This window comes from Sus scrofa, chromosome 5, assembly GCF_000003025.6.
Source record: "Sus scrofa isolate TJ Tabasco breed Duroc chromosome 5, Sscrofa11.1, whole genome shotgun sequence".
Classification (NCBI taxonomy): Eukaryota; Metazoa; Chordata; class Mammalia; order Artiodactyla; family Suidae; genus Sus; species Sus scrofa.
In genome coordinates, this window is record NC_010447.5 from 19693956 (window position 1) to 19712547 (window position 18592).

The window sequence follows — 18592 nt, forward strand, 5'->3', positions numbered from 1 at the left end:
CCCCAAAACACAATTCCAAGGGTCGATTTTGGTCCCAGGAGGGGAACAAACATAGGTATCTGATAGAGGTTCCTAACTGTCTCAGCGTTCTCTACAAGGTGTCCTTCCTGGGTCGCAGTTTCTTCTTCTGTAGGAGTGGGTGGCTCAGGCAGGGGGAGCAGAGCAGTATCATGAGGAGGAAGTGGCCGTCTTGGTGATGACAGTTTCTTCCTTGGTTTCTCTTTCTCAAAGTACCCCCACCTGAAGAACCATGGCCTTCATCACTGCAACTCCTTCCTGGAAGAGTTGGCCAAACAGACCAGCAACTGTGTCCTGGAGATCTGTGCTGAGCAGCGAAACCTGAGCGAGCAGGTAGGCTCAGCCCTCTCTCTGTTTCAGTCTCCCCTCTGCCATGCCTCCGTGCCTTCCCTCTACTTCCCTTTGGCTTCCTTTCCAACACCAAGTTCTCTAGCCCTTTCACAAGGGAGTTGGGCTTTTGTGTACTTAAGTTTATGGCAGCTCCTTTTCTTAGTGTAGTCCTCCAGTCTTTACTCCCTTAGCACTAGATAGAGGTGTCTAAAAATACTCTTATTTGAACAGCTGCACTCAACAAAATCTGTGCTTTTTGAAGAGTTCCAAGAGATGAGTTAACTTTCTAATTTACTTCCCCTCCTCTCTGCCCAGTATACATATTCTTGAGGCAGTGACCCCTAGGTCACCTGGCTTGTCTCGCCGTTCTCTCCATCTGCACCCTAATCTGTGGCCATGTGAACATTTTCAGGCACTTCCTCTGTGTTTATACTCAGGGCTGCTCTTGTGGCCTTGTCTGTTGGTTTCCCCTCCCGCCCTTGACTGAGTCACAGCACCTGGTCATGATTAACTCAGCCTAAATTTACAGAAAATTTGAAAATGAGGAACTTGTTCTGCTGTTGCCCTGGAGTCTTTTAGGTTTCCTAGACTACCCTCCCTTCCTGGGTTTGAATCAGGCTTTGTAGCAACTTTGGTAGGAGGGGAGTCAGATTGTGTACATGTGCATGCGCGTGTGTGTGTGTGTACATATGCACAATTATATTATTTAACCTTTCCATTTTCTCATATGTAAAATGGGGATAAAAATAATTTCTTCATAGCAGTATCATAAAGATTAAATTAAGGAATAGGTTAAATATTTGATATGCAGTTTTCAATGGATGTTAATGTCTATATATTTGATACTTATTGGGCACTAAGCCCTGTGCTGGGTTTTTGGGATGGAGTTCCAGAAGGAAAGGTACACTGTTTCTGCCTTTGGGGAATGTCCCAGTTTAAGGGAAAAGGCCTACAAATACGAGTTTGAAAGAAATTTAAATTATTAATGAAAGAAAGCCATGTAAACAAGTATAATTATTCACCAATTTGAATACCTACTACATGCAGGGGACCCAGTTAAAGATACTTGTTCAGTGCTGTGTTAGAAATGACTAAATCATGATGCGAGTATTGTTTTCACACACACCAGAACTTTTGCAAATGAATATTGATCCCTCCAAAGTTATCATTTTGAATAAATACTTAGTGATGTTGCCATTAGTAATGGAATCACATATTTTGCAACTACTTTCAGAATCTACTACAGACACCTTTGCATAATTTCAGGGTTGACACATCTTTGCTCATCAAGGCAGACTTGAATTTTTGGGAACAGTAAGAGCTTGGACTTAAAAAAAAAAACAGCAAAGTGTGACTATAAAGTAATGAAACCAGTTTTCTCATGGCTGTTATCCTGCTCTAAGAATAATTCCAAATGAAGAGTTTCCAGACTCGTTAAAGGAGATGCCTGAATATATAACTCTGTCTTATGTTTTCTGAATGACTAATGGGTGTCTCAGTGAAGAGGAGAGGTACAGGATTGATGTTTAACTAGCAAGACACTTAAAAAAAAAACAGTGAAGGAGTTCCCGTTGCGGCTCAGTTGTTAACGAATCTGACTAGGAACCATGAGGTTGCGGGTTCGATCCCTGACCTTGCTCAGTGGGTTAAGGATCTGGCATTGCCAGTGAGCTGTGGTGTAGGTTGCAGATGTGGCTCAGATCCCGTGTTGCTGTGGCTCTTGTGTAGGCTGGCGGCTACAGCTCTGATTCGACCCCTAGCCTGGGAACCTCCATATGCCGTGGGAGTGGCTGAAGAAATGGCAAAAAGACAGGAAAAAAAAAAAAAGTGGAAAGAGAATGCTGGCCACATTGTCAACTCTCAGTCTTTGGAGGGCTTGGTAGTATGGGTGACTATCCCTATGAAACTAAATAGGAAGGAATGTAGCAAAAGAGATGGTAGTTCAATCCTAGCAACAAACTTATCTTCCCAGATTGGAAGACCCTAGAAAGCACAACTGGGTGGAGCTCTTAAATCTTTTTTTTTTTTTTTTGTCTTTTGTCTTTTTTTGTCTTTTGTTGTTGTTGTTGTTGTTGCTATTTCTTGGGCCGCTCCCACAGCATATGGAGGTTCCCAGGCTAGGGGTTGAATCGGAGCTGTAGCCACCGGCCTACGCCAGAGCCACAGCAACGCAGGATCCGAGCCGCGTCTGCAACCTACACCACAGCTCACGGCAACGCCGGATCCTTCACCCACTGAGCAAGGGCAGGGACCGAACCCGCAACCTCATGGTTCCTAGTCGGATTCGTTAACCACTGCGCCACGACGGGAACTCCGGAGCTCTTAAATCTTATTCTTTTTACTCGAATTTTTCTGTGAGGAAAGGCCCTCTCTTGGGAAGTGTTGGGGATCAATGACCTGATCCCTGAAGGACACTGCCATGTTGAAATGTTGAGCCTATACATGGGGAGATATTTAATGAAAACTGAAAGAGGTGAGCACACTCCTCATAGGCCCCTATTAGAGAAAGAAATGCGTGGAAGGAGAGAGAGAGAGGCAGAACAAGAAAAGAACAGACAATAAGGGAGGCACCTATTTCTGTCAGGTGGACTCCTTGGAAGTTTTAGGAATGAATCTCATTTCTCCATTCACTTGTCTTTGTTTCTAAAGCTTCTACCTAAGCACTGTGCCACTACCATCAGCAAGGCCAAGAACAAGAAAACCATGAAGCAGAGGCAAACTCCCAGAAAAGGAGAGCCTGAGAGGGACAAGCCAGGCGCTGAGAGTCACAGGAAGAACCGCAGCATTGTCACCAAGTGAGGACCTGGGCCTTTGAGAGCCAGCCGGGCACTACATTAAAGAAGGGGGAACAGGGAGGAGGGAAGATGATGCCTCAGAAGAGTACGGAAGGGGTGGCGGGTAACGGCAGATATGGAAAAGCACTTAAATGTGAATTTGCTGCTTTGTCTTTGAAATCAGCATCAATGTGTACTTGTTGTAGGCTGAGCTTTTCTAGAAGATGAAAGGGGTCTGAGGGTCATGGGCCAGATAGCTACTTCCCAGATACTAGTAGACAGTGCCAAACCTGTTATCAAGGCTCATCTCCCTTTCTCGATTTTACCCAGCATGGACAAGCTACACCTAAACTTGACAGAGTTGGTGCTGGCAATGAATCATGTGCACAGCTTCTCTGTATTTGAACACACCGTCTTCCCTTCTGAGTATCTCAACAGCCATCTGGAGGCCAGACTCAACAGGTAGCACTGCTTGTCCTCTGTTTGAGTGGTATGGTAGTTCTCAAAGCTGGGTTCCATTAGAGTCGTCTTGGTGGTCATTCTGATGCAGTCAGTCTGACACAGGTCTCAAACATCTCTATTAAAAACAAATAAACCCAAAGAACCCCAAACCTCCACAAGTGGTTTTGACGAACAACCGGAACTGGTCATCACTGGTTTAACAGAGTGAGTGGGGCCTTTGCAGTCAGCAGACCTGTGTTGACATCCAGGGTGTTAGCTAAGACACCAGAGCAGGTCATCTAACTTGTTTGAGCCTTAGCTTCCTAACCTATAAAGTAAGGATAATGATATTTACCTTATAATGAGAATTACCTGTAATTGAGAATTGGTAGAGAATTAAAGATAATGAGTGACATATACAGGCCTCGACAAAATAAATTCCCTTCCCTCTACTTTGACCCTCATTCCATTGCCCCCTAAGTTTGCAAGAACTTTCTTTATATTGAAATTGGGCACTGTAGTCAGCAGATTAGGGGAATGAGGGCAAGAATTATTATGAATAATCTCCTAGACCTCTCTGTTTCTTTTTGGAATATGCAATATATTTATTCATGCATTCAACAATTATTTATTGAATATCTGTTGGGTATCAGCAGTGTTCTAGGAGCTGTTGATATGGCAGTATACAAAAGAAATTAAGATCCCTGGCCATGTAAAGCTGACTTTCTACTGGGAGAGAGAGCGACAAGCCAAATAAGAAAGTAGGATATGATATGTAGTAGATTAGATAACAGTAAGTGCTAAGCAGAAGAATAAAGCAGGAAAAGAAGAAAGGAAGTGTGCGGCGGTGGTAGAGTGGCCAGGGAAGGCTTTTGCTTGAGAAAGTGACATTTGAGTAAACTCATGAAAGAATCGAGGAAGCCAAGTGTGTGACTATCTGAGGAAAGAAAATTCTAGGCAGAGGAATAGCAAATGCACAGGCTCTGACATGGGAACATGCCTGGTGTGTTTAGGGAACCTGAAGGAGGTAGTGAGAGGCAGGGGGAGATGGTAGGACACGAGGTCAGAGGAGGGGCAGCCTGACTATTCACGTGCCCTTGTAAGCACTTCGGCCTTGATTCTGAGTCCGGCAGGGAGCCTCAGTGGGGTGTGAGCAGAGTGGGAACACGTTTCACTGGTTATTTAAATAGATTCACTAGTGGGGCAAGGACAGAGTAGGGAAAAAAGTTAGGAGTCTGTGTTTTGACTGTAGGAGATGCAGATTTATTTTTCAATTAGGTTTTTGCGTAGGTGACAGTAAAATTAGTTTGTTTTCATTCCATACACTTTGGCTATGTAGAAGGAAGTGTCTCAGGTGCAAACAAAATGTCAAGATGACAATTTGATAATCATCCATGTGCAGACTTTCAGAAGCTGGCAGTGGTTGGTTTCTAGGCCCTGGAGCTGCATGGTTGCGATGTTCTACTTTTCCCTGAATATCTCTAATAATTTCTTTCTTTCTTTTCTTTTTTTCTTTTCTTTTCTTTCACTTTTTAGGGCCATACCTGTGACATATGGAGGTTCTCAGGCTAGGGGTCAAATCGGAGCTACAGCTGCCAGCCTACACCACAGCCACAGCAATGCCGGATCGTTAACCCACTGAGCGAAGCCAGGGATCAAACCCACAACCTCATGGTTCCTAGTCAGATTTGTTTCTGCTGCACCACGATGGGAACTACTCTAAAAATTTCTTAATCGACATCACCATTCTTCAAGCCCTCAGGTTAGCCTAAAAGTTTGACTTGGATGAAAACTCTAAAATAGATTAGGAGTTCCTGTCGTGGCACAGCGGAAACGAATATGCCGTGGTGCGGCCCTAAAAAGACAAAAGACAAAAAAAAAAAAAAAAGATTAAGCTTGCCTCCATTCTGTCCCTTCCATATTATTTTTCCTCAAGTGGTACCTTCTCTCTTTTTCTTTTCAGCTGGGGAACAGACTCCTGTTCTCTTCCGCTCCTCTGACATAAACATTTTTTCCAAAACACAAAACAAAAAACCCCCAAACATCTGTGGCTTTAGAAAGAACTGATGAACTCATTCATATTGATGCACAGATGACTGACAAAAGCTTGTCACTGGCAAAGTCTGATGTTCCTCTTTCCCCTCCTGTTCACATTGTAACAAGGAAGAAAGCCTTAAGGCAGAGGACTGACTGTTAACTGCAAATCCTCAGGTTCCTGGGAGGGTATTCGGGAAGGAGCTGGGGGGTCTGGTAAGGAGGAGTGTTCCTGGCGTGCCCCTAAAACACTACAGTGTGGGCAGTTTTTCTGCCTCCTCTAAAGTTGGCTGTAGCTGTGCGCCAGCCAAGTGTAGTTTCTCCACCTGGCATCCTGTGGCCACCTGGGATTGCACTTCACGTCTAAGGATTTCTGGGTGTGGTTTTCCATTTCTGACAGTGGCTGGAACTAATTCTTTCCAGGGAGAAAAGACGGGTGCTGGCCCTGAGAATGCAGGTGGTATGAACCAGCACATAGAGTTAGGTGGCATTGAGGAGCCCAGGTCTTCACCACCTGACCTAATTTCTCCAGAGGCGGCCAAGAGCATAGTGGGTGAGGATGAAATGTTATTGGATTCAGGTCCCAGCTCTGCCACTTGCCAGCTGTGTGGTCACCATAGATGACAAGTGGCTTACTATCTCTGTGTCTCAGTTTCTTCATCCGTAAAATGGGGATAATAACTGCACCTACCTTTTTGGCTTGCTGTGAGGTTTTCATGGGATAGCACATGTAAGTTCCAGTGCAGCCCCTGGAACACAGTATAAATGTGATAACTGTTACTGTGCTTGTCATTATGATTGTGACTGTGGTTTTTGTCACCCAGGGCCATTGTGTGGCTGGCTGGTTACAATGCCACAACCCAGGAGATTGCAAGGCCTTCTGAGCTGTTGGCAGGAGTCAAAGCGTACATCAGCTTCATACAGTCACTGGCCCAGTTTTTGGGTACAGATGTATCCCGAGTCATCCGCAATGCCCTCCTGCAGCAGACACAGCCTCTGGACTCGTGTGGGGAACAGACTCTCACCACTCTCTACACAAATTGGTCAGTGCTGCTTCTCTCTCACTGCCTTCCTTCTGTTATCACTTTTTCCTTCACGCAGTAGGACCTCAGAATCAGGCACTTTAGCACCTAGGGTCATAGACCCCCAAATAGAGGCTTGTTTCTGCTTGAGGGCTGGAGCTGGAGCTGGGCCAAACTCAGATCCCCTTCTGTCTACCCAGAGGTTTCATTCTAAGCTTCCATGTGACATCCATAGACCTACTCTGCAGCAATTTGACCTTCTCCAATTAATCTGCAGTTCCTAACCTTCATTTCTGTATTCTTACTGTTTTAATTTCAAATGATCTCTCTTTCTCTTTCTGTAGTTCTCTTATTTCTCTTTTGTCCAGCTTCTCCCTCTGAAGACCACTGTCTCTCACACCATCTCTCCGGAGCACTGTCTCCTCACCTCCTGACATGACCATGTCGAGAATAAGCAGATTGTTCTTCATAGGGAAGGGGACCCGTTCCCAAAACTGGAGGAGGCAGGAATCAGCAATGTTTCCTTTGAGGTTTTAAAGATGCAAAGGAGCTGGATTCCTACCTCCCTAAGCCACTGGGTGGCGCTCTTAATCCAGTATCTGCTCTTCGGAGTCAGTCTGCAAAGAATCCCACCCCCCAGGAGGGGGAAAGACGGGGGCAAGGTTTGCAGCACAAATGCCAACTGGGGCCTGGCAGGTAAGGTAAAGGGGTGCTGTGGGCTAGGTGGGGACTTTGAGTACTGGGAGAGGGCATGCCCCTCTGGAGGGGACAGCCACCACTTAGCTCCACCTGATCTTTGCCCCACTAAATCCTTATTTTTAATGTAAAATCTCTCTGTTTCAAAATTTTGACAACTAATTCAAGTTAAAAAGGAAAAAACCCTCATGTCTGAGTGCTAGATTTGACCTGCCTGTGGCTGGCTTATGACTTATGTAAGACCCAGGCCCAGGGGTAGTGCCTGGGTGAGTGGCAGGGGTTGGCCAAGCTCTCTGCTGACACTGGCTGGAGGCCTTCTCACATTGCCCAGACAGCAGAAGGCAGTGTTTGGAGACTGGATGACAAGTTCATGGGGCTTCTCTGTCCAGGAGGTTTGACTTGAGATCCGCTTCCAGGATCCTAGGCCCTTAGTCCAACACTCTCATTGGAGAGGTTGAGACAAGTATATTTCAGAGGAGCCCAATTAGTAGGAATTTTTTCCCTGTCAGCTTGGGCTGGTCTTGACTGATCGAGAAAGGCCCAGGGTAAGGGGAGTCAGTAGTTGAAAAAAAGGGGGCAGCGTACACCGTTACATTTGACAGCACAGCGAAAGGCCCTGCAGGGTTTAGAGGCAAAGCGGAGTCACTTTGCTGCCAGGGGTTTTTGAGCCAACAGCTTGGGATGTTAATTAGGATGTCGTACCATCTACTGAGTCTCTTCTCCCCACCCCAGCCTTCGGAGGAGTTTCTCTTCCTGGGCCCAGTGGTGGTGGGAGGGAGAAGGGATTGAACACTAATCTTCTGTGCTTTCCTGGCCAACCTTGTAGGTACCTAGAAAGTCTGCTTAGACAGGCAAGCAGTGGGACCATCACCCTCTCACCAGCCATGCAGGCCTTCATCAGCCTCCCCAGAGAGGGGGAGCAGAACTTCAGCGCAGAGGAATTCTCAGACGTCTCTGGTGAGCCCAGGGCCTGGTCTCCCGTCAGGGAGCTGAGCCTTTCCCCTCAATACGCGATCTCAACCTACACACCCCATCTAAGTTCTCCTACCTTCCCAGAGGCTCATTCTATTCTCTTCTCAGGTCTCTGCTGGATTCCACTTCATGAGCAATAAAAAGAGATTCCCAGTGAGACCCAGATTGAGGGGTGGCTTAAAGGTTAAAGGTGGAGAGGGAAGATGAGGGGAGTTAGGAGCTAGGCAGGGGCATCTCAGGTCACTGAAAGGATTTATTCTTTGAAGGGTAGTAAGTGGTTATTTTCCATTTCCACAAAGGGTCAAGAGTGAGACATATAATAGAGGGTAAAGGATGATCGCAAGGAGGACATCCTGATGTTTGGAATTATTAAACAGTGGTGTGACGTTCTGGCATTTTCTGCTTTGGGAATACATTTTATTTTTAAATTAAAAAAAGTTTTTGGCTGCACCTGTGGCATGTGGAAGTTCCTGGGCCAGGGATTGAACCCATACCACAGCAGTGACCCAAGCCACAGCACCAAGCCACCAGGGATCTCCTTTAGGGATAAATTTTAGAGCCTTAGCTAGGGCTTGGACTGTTGATGTTGATAATGATGATGAGATAATGGATGATGTTTAGTGTGGGCGAGGTTCTAAATGTTCATGTGTATTAACTCCTTAATCCTCACTACAGCCTTGAGGTAGACACTTTTATTCCCCACATTTTATAGATGAGGACACTGAGATGCAGAGGTTAAGGAGCTTGATTAAGGTCGAACATTCATAGGTGGTAGAACTGGGATTTCAACTCAAGGCAGTCACATTCCAGAAACTGGGTGCTTAATATTTTTTTTTTGGTCTTTTTAGGGCTGCACCCACAGCGTATGGAGGTTCCCAGGCTAGGTGTTGAATCGGAGCTGTAGCCGCTGGCCTACACCACAGCTCATAGCAACGCTGGATCCTTAACCCACTGAGCAAGGCCAGGAATCGAACCTGCGTCCTCATGGATGGTAGTCAGATTTGTTTCCTCTGAGCCACGACGGGAACTCCTGGGTGCTTAATCATTATGTTGCACTGCTTCCCACTGTATAGCAGTGCTTTTGTGTCTCAAGGCAGGTGAGGAGTGTGTTGTGAATGAGTTGGAAAGTTGTTCTCTTTTTTAAAAGAGGGCTCGAAACCATACAGATCCTTTTTAATAGATTTGTTTCACTGACTCACTGATTCATGAACAGTCCCAATGCTTCCTCCTTCCTCTCACCTCCATGTAAATCATGGACCCCACATGGTATCTGTGACAGGTAGGAGATGTTTCAGTGACCCTGTCCTCTCCATTCTCCCCCTTCCCTGGGGGGTGTTAACCAAAGTCAGAGTACACAGTTCTGTGTTCCCGCCTGCCTTCTTCTTACCCTCATACTGACTCCATCAGTGAGCTGACCCTACTCTTTACCTGCTGGAGGCTTCAGATGTCCCCTTCTCATCAGTTCTTCCCACAAACTGTAGGCAGCATCTAAAATCAGCTTTAGGTCTTGCTGACAACTGACGAGCAGCAGGAGGTAATGCTGATTCCCCCTTCTACCACCCCCACCCCCATTTCCCTGGGTTACCATGGTGATGGGGCAATGCTGTTGCAAAAATAGATAGATGGATAGAGAAGGATGCCCTAGGGTTACTAGCCTAGAGTAGAGAAGGCTGGAGTAAGGAAGGCTGGTAGGCCGGTAGATCAGTGTGTCTTTTCCCCAGAGAAGGCAATTCAGCCCCTCTGCTTCTCTGTCAGCCATTTTAGCATTATCTCAGTTGACCAGTTAGGAAATCCTTTTCTAGTTCTCAGCTCAGTTGTTCCTGTTGTAAATAGGTTGCTCTAAAAATGTCTAGCATTTATTCCACATGAGGTTCTGTGTCAGCTGCTGTGACCAATTTTATTCCCTCTGTCAGTGGTAGACGTGGAGATCAACTGGTCCTGCCTTTAAACACTTGTGGAGCCTCGGCTTCCTTTTCCCTCTGAACTCTTACTGTGTTCAACTGACCTTTTTTCTCCTGGTCTCTTGCTACTTCTGGTCTTTATGGTTTTCTCTGCTGAGATGGCCCATAGCCAAAGATCTTCCCTTTGTCTGAATTTGTCACTAGCTTTTTTTTTTTTTTTCTTTTGTTTTTCCTTTAAGGGCTGCACCTGCAGCATATGAAAGTTTCTGGACTAGGAGTTGAATCAGAGCCGCAGCTGCCGGCCTATGCCACAACCACAGCAACGCAGGATTTGAGCCACGTCTGTAACCTACACCACAGCTCACAGCAGCACCGGATCTTTAACCCACTGAGCGAGTAGGCTAGGGATCGAACCCGCATCCTCATGGATACTAGTCAGTTTCATCTCTGCTGAGCCAAAACGGGAACTCCTGAATTTGTCACTAGTGTTTTCAACATGGGATTTTCCCAACTGGGTTTTTAATTAATTCACAAAGGACTAGAAGGAAGCTGGTAGGGAGGGAAAAGGTAATGGGGCCAACTAGAAGGAAGAAGGATTTAGAGGGAAAAACAACTGGGACTCTGAGGATGTGTGTTGATTATGTTCTCATGTCGACTCTGGGAAGTACTGAGGATGGATATTAATTTCTTCATTTTCAGAGAAGTAAACTTGGAGAGGGTCAGTGGCTTGTTTAAGGTCTTATACCTGATAAAGCTAGTGCAGCTGGCCCAGCAAGAGTAAAGCCCAGGTGCCATGCAAAGGGACTTGGGAAAGTATAGACTCTTATAAGAATGGAAGGTGAATAGTTATCATTTGTGGTATATCTTGGTGGGGAAAGTGTAAATTGTCCCATAGGCAGGCCAGACCTGTCACCTGAATGCATGATTTCGGGCTACTTTTGATCTCCAACTTCCCATTTCTTTCCCTTGCTGAAAAACATTTAAAATGTTCAAATGACCCTTTGGCCATTGTGCAAATGCACCAGTGCCCTCTGAGTCCCACCTGGGACTCCTGCGACTCTATTCCAGAGATGCGGGCCTTGGCTGAACTCTTGGGCCCCTATGGCATGAAGTTCCTGAGTGAAAACCTGATGTGGCACGTGACCTCGCAGATTGTGGAGCTGAAGGTACTGTGGAAGCAAGCCCCCCAGGAAGAAGGTCCAGCCTCAGGGGTAGGGGGACGGGAGTAGGAGACTGGGGGGAAGACGTACCATGGGTCTCATCTTTTCCTGCTTAATGGCTCTGTGTCCCGGCTGCAGAAGCTGGTGATGGAGAACATGGATGTACTTGTTCAGATCAGATCCAACTTCAGCAAGCCGGACTTGATGGCTTCTCTCCTGCCCCAGCTGATGGGTGAGCATGTCCCCTGAAGGGAGAAGGAGCTATGGGAGAAGGATTGTGGATGGATGACAGGGGTTTTTGGAGATCTGGGGGCCAGGCTGGGTCTGAAGAAGGAACGCTGTTGCCATTCTCCTAAGTTCTCTTCTTAATGTTCTTCTTTCTCCTCAGGGGCTGATAATGTGCTGAAGCGCATGACCATCATTGGCGTTATCCTCAGTTTCAGGGCCATGGCCCAGGAGGGACTTCGGGAGGTGATTTGGTCGGGGGGTTGCCACAGAAGAAACAGCCACCTCCCTGAGTGGGGCTCGTATGGGAAGCTGTGGAAAGGGTTGTGAGCGCTGAGAAGAAAGGAGCTTAATTCAGTAGAGGTCCTGGGAGATCTTCGAGGAAAGATGAGCCTAGAGGCATGAGGAGAGAGGGAGCCTGGGAAGCAGGCAGTTTTTAATCTAAGCAGAGGCCCTATTTTTGGTGTTTGTTTCAACTGATATTTGAAGGCACTGCTGCTGTCCTGTGGACTCATTTGTCCTCTTTCCTCCAGGTTTTCTCCTCCCACTGCCCATTTCTTATGGGTCCCATTGAGAGCCTGAAGGAGTTTGTCACTCCAGACACAGATATCAAGGTATGAGGGAGTGCGAAGTGGAATCAGGAGATTTTGTTGTTGAAAAAGGATGGAGCTCAACCTTGTAAGGGAGAGGGGGCTCTGAAGAACACTGCAGAGAGAAGGGCCAGGATTTGAACTAGGGGAGGTGTTGTGGAGGGAGGGGCATTGGTCAGGTATATTCTTGGAGAGAGAGTGCAGAGCCTCGGAGCCCTAGGGGCATGGAGGGAAGCGGGAGTCTGGGCCCCTGTGGGAGATGGAGAGGAGTAAGGTCTAGGATAGTATCTATAGGTTTTCTCCTCAAATGTGCAAATTAGATACCAAACTATGTACAGACAAGTCCCCTCTTTAGTCAGGAGCTTGGGTCCTTTTTTGTAAAATGTGTTCCTTCCATTTCCACCCACTCTGCTTGCCCTCAGAGCTTTCTCTTTTTCTGGCCTTTCCTTCCTCCTATTTCCAAAACTTTCTGGCTCCTCTACATGTCTGTCACCTGCCTCAGGCCCCATTTCCTACAGAGATGGAGAAAGCTTCGAAGAGGGGCCTCTGTAGCTGCCTAAGTTATATATATCCATTCCCTCTTCCCTCCCCCACCTCACGTCATCTCGCCTTTGAGACACTGGAACAATATGTTTTGCAGAAAATACAGCTGAAGTCTGGGAACAAGGTCCTTCAAATCATAAGGCAGGGTACTTTGATAATTCATTCCATTAACGGAAAGAGGTCTGTGAGTAAAGGAAACCAGTTAACAGGAAGTATTATTATTATTATTATTATTGTCTTTTTGCTGTTTTCTTGGGCCGCTCTCGCGGCATATGGAAGTTCCCAGGCTAGGGGTCGAATCGGAGTTGTAGCCACCAGCCTACGCCAGAGCCACAGTACACCACAGCTCACGGCAACGCTGGATTGTTAACCCACTGAGCAAGGGCAGGGACCGAACCCACAACCTCATGGTTCCTAGTCGGATTCGTTAACCACTGTGCCACGACGGCAACTCCAACAGGAAGTATTAAAGTTAGATGTTAGGAGAAAAAAAAGGAGTTCCTTACCTTGAGGTCAAAAGAGTTATGAAAATTTCCCCTTTCTCTGCCTGAAGTCAGATGAGGGTCAAGGGGTCATAGGCCATGAGGGGGCGATGTTTCACTGGCATGGCTGCTCCTTTAAACCTGGTCTTCGATTTCACAGTGAGCCTGGGTTTCTGGCAGCTGTTGATGTTGGGGCTGAAGGCTCTAGCCTGTCAGGAGCACGTCTGGCTGGCATCTCAGGGCAGCTCCGAGGAGCTTTAGGCTCTGTCTACCTGTGAAAATAAGCAGGCAGGGTAGGGGGAAGGATGCCCTGTCCATCAGAGCTTCTGTTATTGCCTCAGGGGAGCGAGAAAATTAGGAGGAAAGACACTTCCTTCAGTCATCCCTTTCTTCCTCCAGAAAACTATAGGTCAGGGACCAGGCCCCTCATCTCCTAGGTCATGGTTGCCTCGAGGTGGGTTATTTAGTAGGGAATTTTATTTTATTTATTATTATTATTTTACTTTTTAGGGCTGCAGCTGAAGCATATGGAGGTTCCCAGGCTAGGGGTTGAATTAGAGTTAGGATCTGAGCCACATCTACAACCCTACACCACAGCTCATGGCAACACTGGATCCTTAACCCACTGAGTGAGGCCAGGGATCAAACCTGCATCCTAATGGTTCCTACTTGCATTCATTTCCGGTGCTCCACGACAAGAACTCCTAGTTAGTAGGGAATTTTAATAAAGGGCGGGGCAGAATGTGGGTAAGGTTTGCCTCCTGTGTCCAGTACCATAGACAGTGTGTATTTATTGTTATGTCTGTGGGGTTCTTCGCATAAGATGCTCTACTTAGCTGTCTACTATTGAAACAATTATCCTTGTTCTCTCAGAATTTTTTTTTTTTAATGGCCACACCTGCAGCACATGGAAGTTCCCAGGTTAGGGGTAGAATCAGAGCTGTAGCTGCCGGTGAGATCAGCAATGCGGGATCTGAGCTGTGTCTGTGACCTACACCACAGCTCTTGGCAATGCCAGATCCTTAACCCACTAAGTGAGGCCAGGGATCGAACTTTTGTCCTTATGGATACTACTCAGGTTTGTTACTGCTGAGCCATGAAGGGAACTCCTCTCAGAATGTTTTTAATTTTTTTATTTTTTTTGTCTTTTTGCCTTTTCTAGAGCCACTCCTGCAGCATGTGGAGGTTCCCAGGCTAGGGGTCTAATCGGAGCTACAGCTGCCAGCTTACACCACAGCCACAGCAACGTGGGATCTGAGCCAGGTCTGCAACCTACACCACAGCTCACGGCAACGCCAGATCCTTAACCCACTGAGCAAGGCCAGGGATGGAACCCGCAGTTAACCCTCAGTTAACCACTGAGCCATGATGGAACTCCTCAGAATGTTTTTAAGTCATTTTTTTTAACCTTAAAAGGTGTCCAAGTACATGGGGTAGGGGTAGTGGTATGGGGCTACATCTTGGGAACCTGATTTTAAGTTCAATGAGGGATTGAGTAATCACTCACTAAATACTAATTGAATGCCTTCTATGTGCTTAGCATTGTGTTATAACCTAGAGAGTTTAAAAAGAAATGCAAAGTTCCTGGATGTTCAGTCTCTTAGTGACTCTGTGAGTCATTAGAGTAGGTGCTTTACACATGCGGTATAATTTAATCTTCACAGCGACTCCTTGAGGTGTAGGTATTATGATCCATTTTACAGATGAGAAAACAGAGGCTAGAAGAAGTTAAGTAACTTTTAGCTGAGTTCACACATTTAGTAAGTGGTGGTGCTAGAATTTGAACCCAGTTCTTCTCACTCCAAAGCTTTTCTCTCCCCTCTCTCTGCCATGAGATTAAAAAAAATGTATAATCTAGCTGGTGAGATAAGCCATACTCTCACCTCCAATCTGAAAAGATAACTGATGGTACCAGTGTGATCAGTGTAAGTAAGCGATACCAGCTTAAGGAGGGAGAGATGAGCTTGGGCTGAAGTTAACAGGGAGGGCTCCACAGAGAATGAGATTTGAGTTAGGCCTCAAGGGTGAGTGTCACTTAGATAGAAGTAGAAAAGAGGTGATTAGGACAAACTCTGGTCTTTTTCTCCTTCCTATGTAGGGAAAAACCTGGTTCTTCCCCTACTCTGTGTGTCTATCCTGTGAGTCTCCTTTACTCTCCCATAGAACACTGTGACACTTCTGGTCACCAAATGTGTGGAGGTTTTCCTCCACACCAATTCTTTGTGACATCAGTTGGGTGTCCTACAATTTAACTCAATTCTGACACTATCTACCAGGAGACAGTGTCAGATCACATAGGTTAAGGGCTCAGCCCCACAAGTCTGCACCTCCTTCTCCCCTTTCAGAAGCCAGTTGCAAGCCTGGGTAATCACATGTGCTTCTAACCAACCGGCTACAGATCAGAGGTTCTGATATCCTCCTCCTTAGGTTCCATTAATTTGTTAGAGTGGCTCACAGAATTCAGGGAAACATTTACTGGTTTGTTAAAGGATGTGATAAAGGATGCAGATGAGCAGCCAGATGGCAAAATACATAGGGTGAGGCCTGAGAGGGTCGTAATGGCAGGAGCTTCTGCCCCGTGGAGTTGGGGTGCATCACCCTCGTGGGACATGGATGTGTTCCCAACCTGGAAGGTCTCTGAGCCCCATGCTACTGGGATTTTAGAAAGGCTTCCTCATGTAAGCATGATCAATTATTAACTCCATTTCCAGGCCTTCTCCCCTCTCTGGAGAAGTGGGGGGAGGGTGCTGAAAATTCCCAGATTCTAATCAAGGCTTCGTCTTTCTGGTGACCAGCCCCTATTCAGGAGCCTACCTAGAGTTGCTGCATAGGAACAAAAAATGCTGGTATTTTTATCACTTAGGAAGTTATGAGAGTTTTAGAAGACCTGTGTCAGGAACCAGGGGTAGGGACCGACATGCATCTATCTTATCTCTCAAGAAGAAAGGACACTCTAGAAGAGGGACGCACGTGAGCCAAAGTAAATTGTAAGAAAGTAAATGGTAGTTTGGAGACAGTGAATAAATTGGCTGCACTGACTGAGATTGAAAAAGCAAATTTGTACTGTGAAGTATCTGAATGCCAAGCTAAAGCATTATTTTCCACCTCCACCCCCACCCCCCTACCCCTCTAGTTTTGGGAGCTCTATGAAAGGAATATTTAGAAAAGCTGGTAGCACACCAAAGGTTTAAAATCTGTGATCCAGGGGTCTTGACTACCTGTAGCTTCTGCCAAGCACTTCTCTCCTATGATACTTCTCCAGAATGTCATTTTCTTCTCTGCCAGGTAACTCTGAGTGTCTTTGAGCTGGCATCTGCTGCGGGGGTGGGCTGTGACATTGACCCAGCCCTGGTGGCTGCCATTGCCAATCTGAAAACAGGTAAGATTTGGGAAAGGGGGCAGTGAAGGGCTTGGGCCCCATTTTGGGGTGGGAAAATGTCACTGTCAGAGAAGGCTTTATTTGGGATTGTGAATTCCAAGGTTAGAAACTGGGAGCTAAGGAAAGACTTAAAGCACAGTCCCTAATCCCCAGAAAATTCTTCCACAGGCAATTTAGATTTCTAGTAAGGTTCTATCCAGTTGATCTGTCAATCAGCTAAAAAGTATTCAGTGAGAGTCTGATACTCAGCAAGTGCTCAAAGGAATTTCCAGTCTGGTTGGGGAATAAGATTAATGCAAACAAAACAGCGCATAATACGTAGTAGGCATGATTTCATGCTAAGTTGTGTGATTTAGCATCCAAGTTCCCTAGAATGATCTTGTGCTCTCCCTTCCCCTCCTCTGTAATCACCTTGACACCATTCACTTCTTCCCCCGGTCTCACACTTGTCTCTTAAATTTCCATCACATATTTCCTCTGATTAGCACATTCATACTTGTACACACTCAGAATAGGATGGAAGCAGGGGGCTGGCATTAAGCCCTTTCAAAATTGCCAGACTTACTCTCCTTCTTCTCTCGGCTTTGATGAGACTCTTTCCTCTCCTTCCTGCCTCTCCACCCCATCAGGCAGCTGACAGAGTGCCCTCAGACTGCGTATCAGCAGAGCCCTTTGCCAAGGGCTCTGCTCAGATGACAGGGAAGGCCTCCAGGACCCAGGCACCTCACTGTAAGTGGGGCTGGTACTGTCCCCAGCACAATAATGACTTGCCTATAGTGGTCTGTATTTTCACAGATATTTTCTCATGTGATCCTCCCTGTAATTCTGTGAAGAAGGACCCCATAGAAGAAAACTCCTAGGAGTTCCCGTCGTGGCTCAGTGGTTAACGAATCCAGCTAGGAATCATGAGGTTTCGGGTTCGATCCCTGGCCTTGCTCAGTGGGTTAAGGATCCGGCGTTGTCATGAGCTGTGGTGCAGGTTGCAGATGCAGCTCGGATCCCAGGTTGCTGTGGTTGTGGTGTAGGCCGGCAGCTACAGCTCTGATTAGACCCCTAGCCTGGGAGCCTCCATATGCCGTGGGAGCGGCCCTAGAAAAGGCAAAAAAAAAAGAAAACTCCTGTTTGCTGACCTTACTCTCTTTTCCTCTTTCCAGATGCATCATCCCCTGAGGAAGAATATAAGGTGGCCTGCCTGCTTTTGATCTTTCTTGCTGTTTCCCTCCCCCTCCTTGCCACAGACCCTTCTTCCTTCTACAGCATTGAGAAAGATGGTAAGTAAGGAGTAGGCTTGAGGGGCCAGTGCAGTTGAGGTCAGTGTCATGGGGTAGGGAGATGAGATGGAGACATATATTTGGAAAATATAGACTTTTGACTCAGATGTAAAGTTCTGTTTCAAAAAGCGCTTGAGAGTGAACGGTCCATAAAATTCAATTCTAGTAAAATTTCATAGGACTCTCGCTCTCCTAATCCCCAAATACCTTCCAGTCCTTTGGTGTCAAATAGGGGTAGCCTAGCCTGAAAAAATGAGAAGTGACCGGCAAGGGTGGCTTGGAGTGGCTCACATTCCTTTCCTTTTTCTCCCCTTCCATCAATAATAACCTAGGTTACAGCAACAATATTCACTGCTTGACCAAAGCCATCATCCAGGTGTCAGCTGCCCTCTTCACACTCTATAACAAGAACATTGAAACGCACCTCAAGGAATTTCTGGTGGTGAGTGGGTCTAGGTTATAAAGAATGGATGATTGCAAAGTCTGGGGGGAACTGTTTTGACTTAAATCCATAGACATTTATTGTTGAGCAGGCCTTGGCATCTAAGTCCCATCCTGTTCATTCATTAAGCAGTGAGAGACCACTTTGTGAAAGGCAGGGCTTTCTTCTAAGTTCCCCTATAGCTGGCATTTCAGCCTCTGCCCAAGTGCTTGGCCTAAGAGTCAGCAAGTCTGAGTTCTAGTTCTGGATCTGCCACTGAGAAGTTGTATAACCTGAGGAGCCAAACTTTTGGGGGCCTCAGTTTTCCCATTT

The 18592-nt window shown here is 46.4% G+C and overlaps 1 protein-coding gene across 1 annotated transcript in view; it reads left to right on the plus strand.

Moving 5' to 3' along the window:
* Window positions 1–18592, plus strand: part of NCKAP1L (NCK associated protein 1 like) — a 42938-nt gene that overhangs the window by 16343 nt on the left and 8003 nt on the right. Inside the window, exons 18-29 of the mRNA XM_021091746.1 lie at window positions 232–351; window positions 2998–3143; window positions 3453–3584; window positions 6422–6640; window positions 8142–8272; window positions 11257–11354; window positions 11487–11580; window positions 11737–11819; window positions 12107–12187; window positions 16474–16567; window positions 17722–17838; window positions 18171–18280. Of these exons, the coding sequence (XP_020947405.1) occupies window positions 232–351; window positions 2998–3143; window positions 3453–3584; window positions 6422–6640; window positions 8142–8272; window positions 11257–11354; window positions 11487–11580; window positions 11737–11819; window positions 12107–12187; window positions 16474–16567; window positions 17722–17838; window positions 18171–18280 (1425 nt within the window). The remainder of the gene's footprint in view (window positions 1–231; window positions 352–2997; window positions 3144–3452; window positions 3585–6421; window positions 6641–8141; window positions 8273–11256; window positions 11355–11486; window positions 11581–11736; window positions 11820–12106; window positions 12188–16473; window positions 16568–17721; window positions 17839–18170; window positions 18281–18592) is intronic.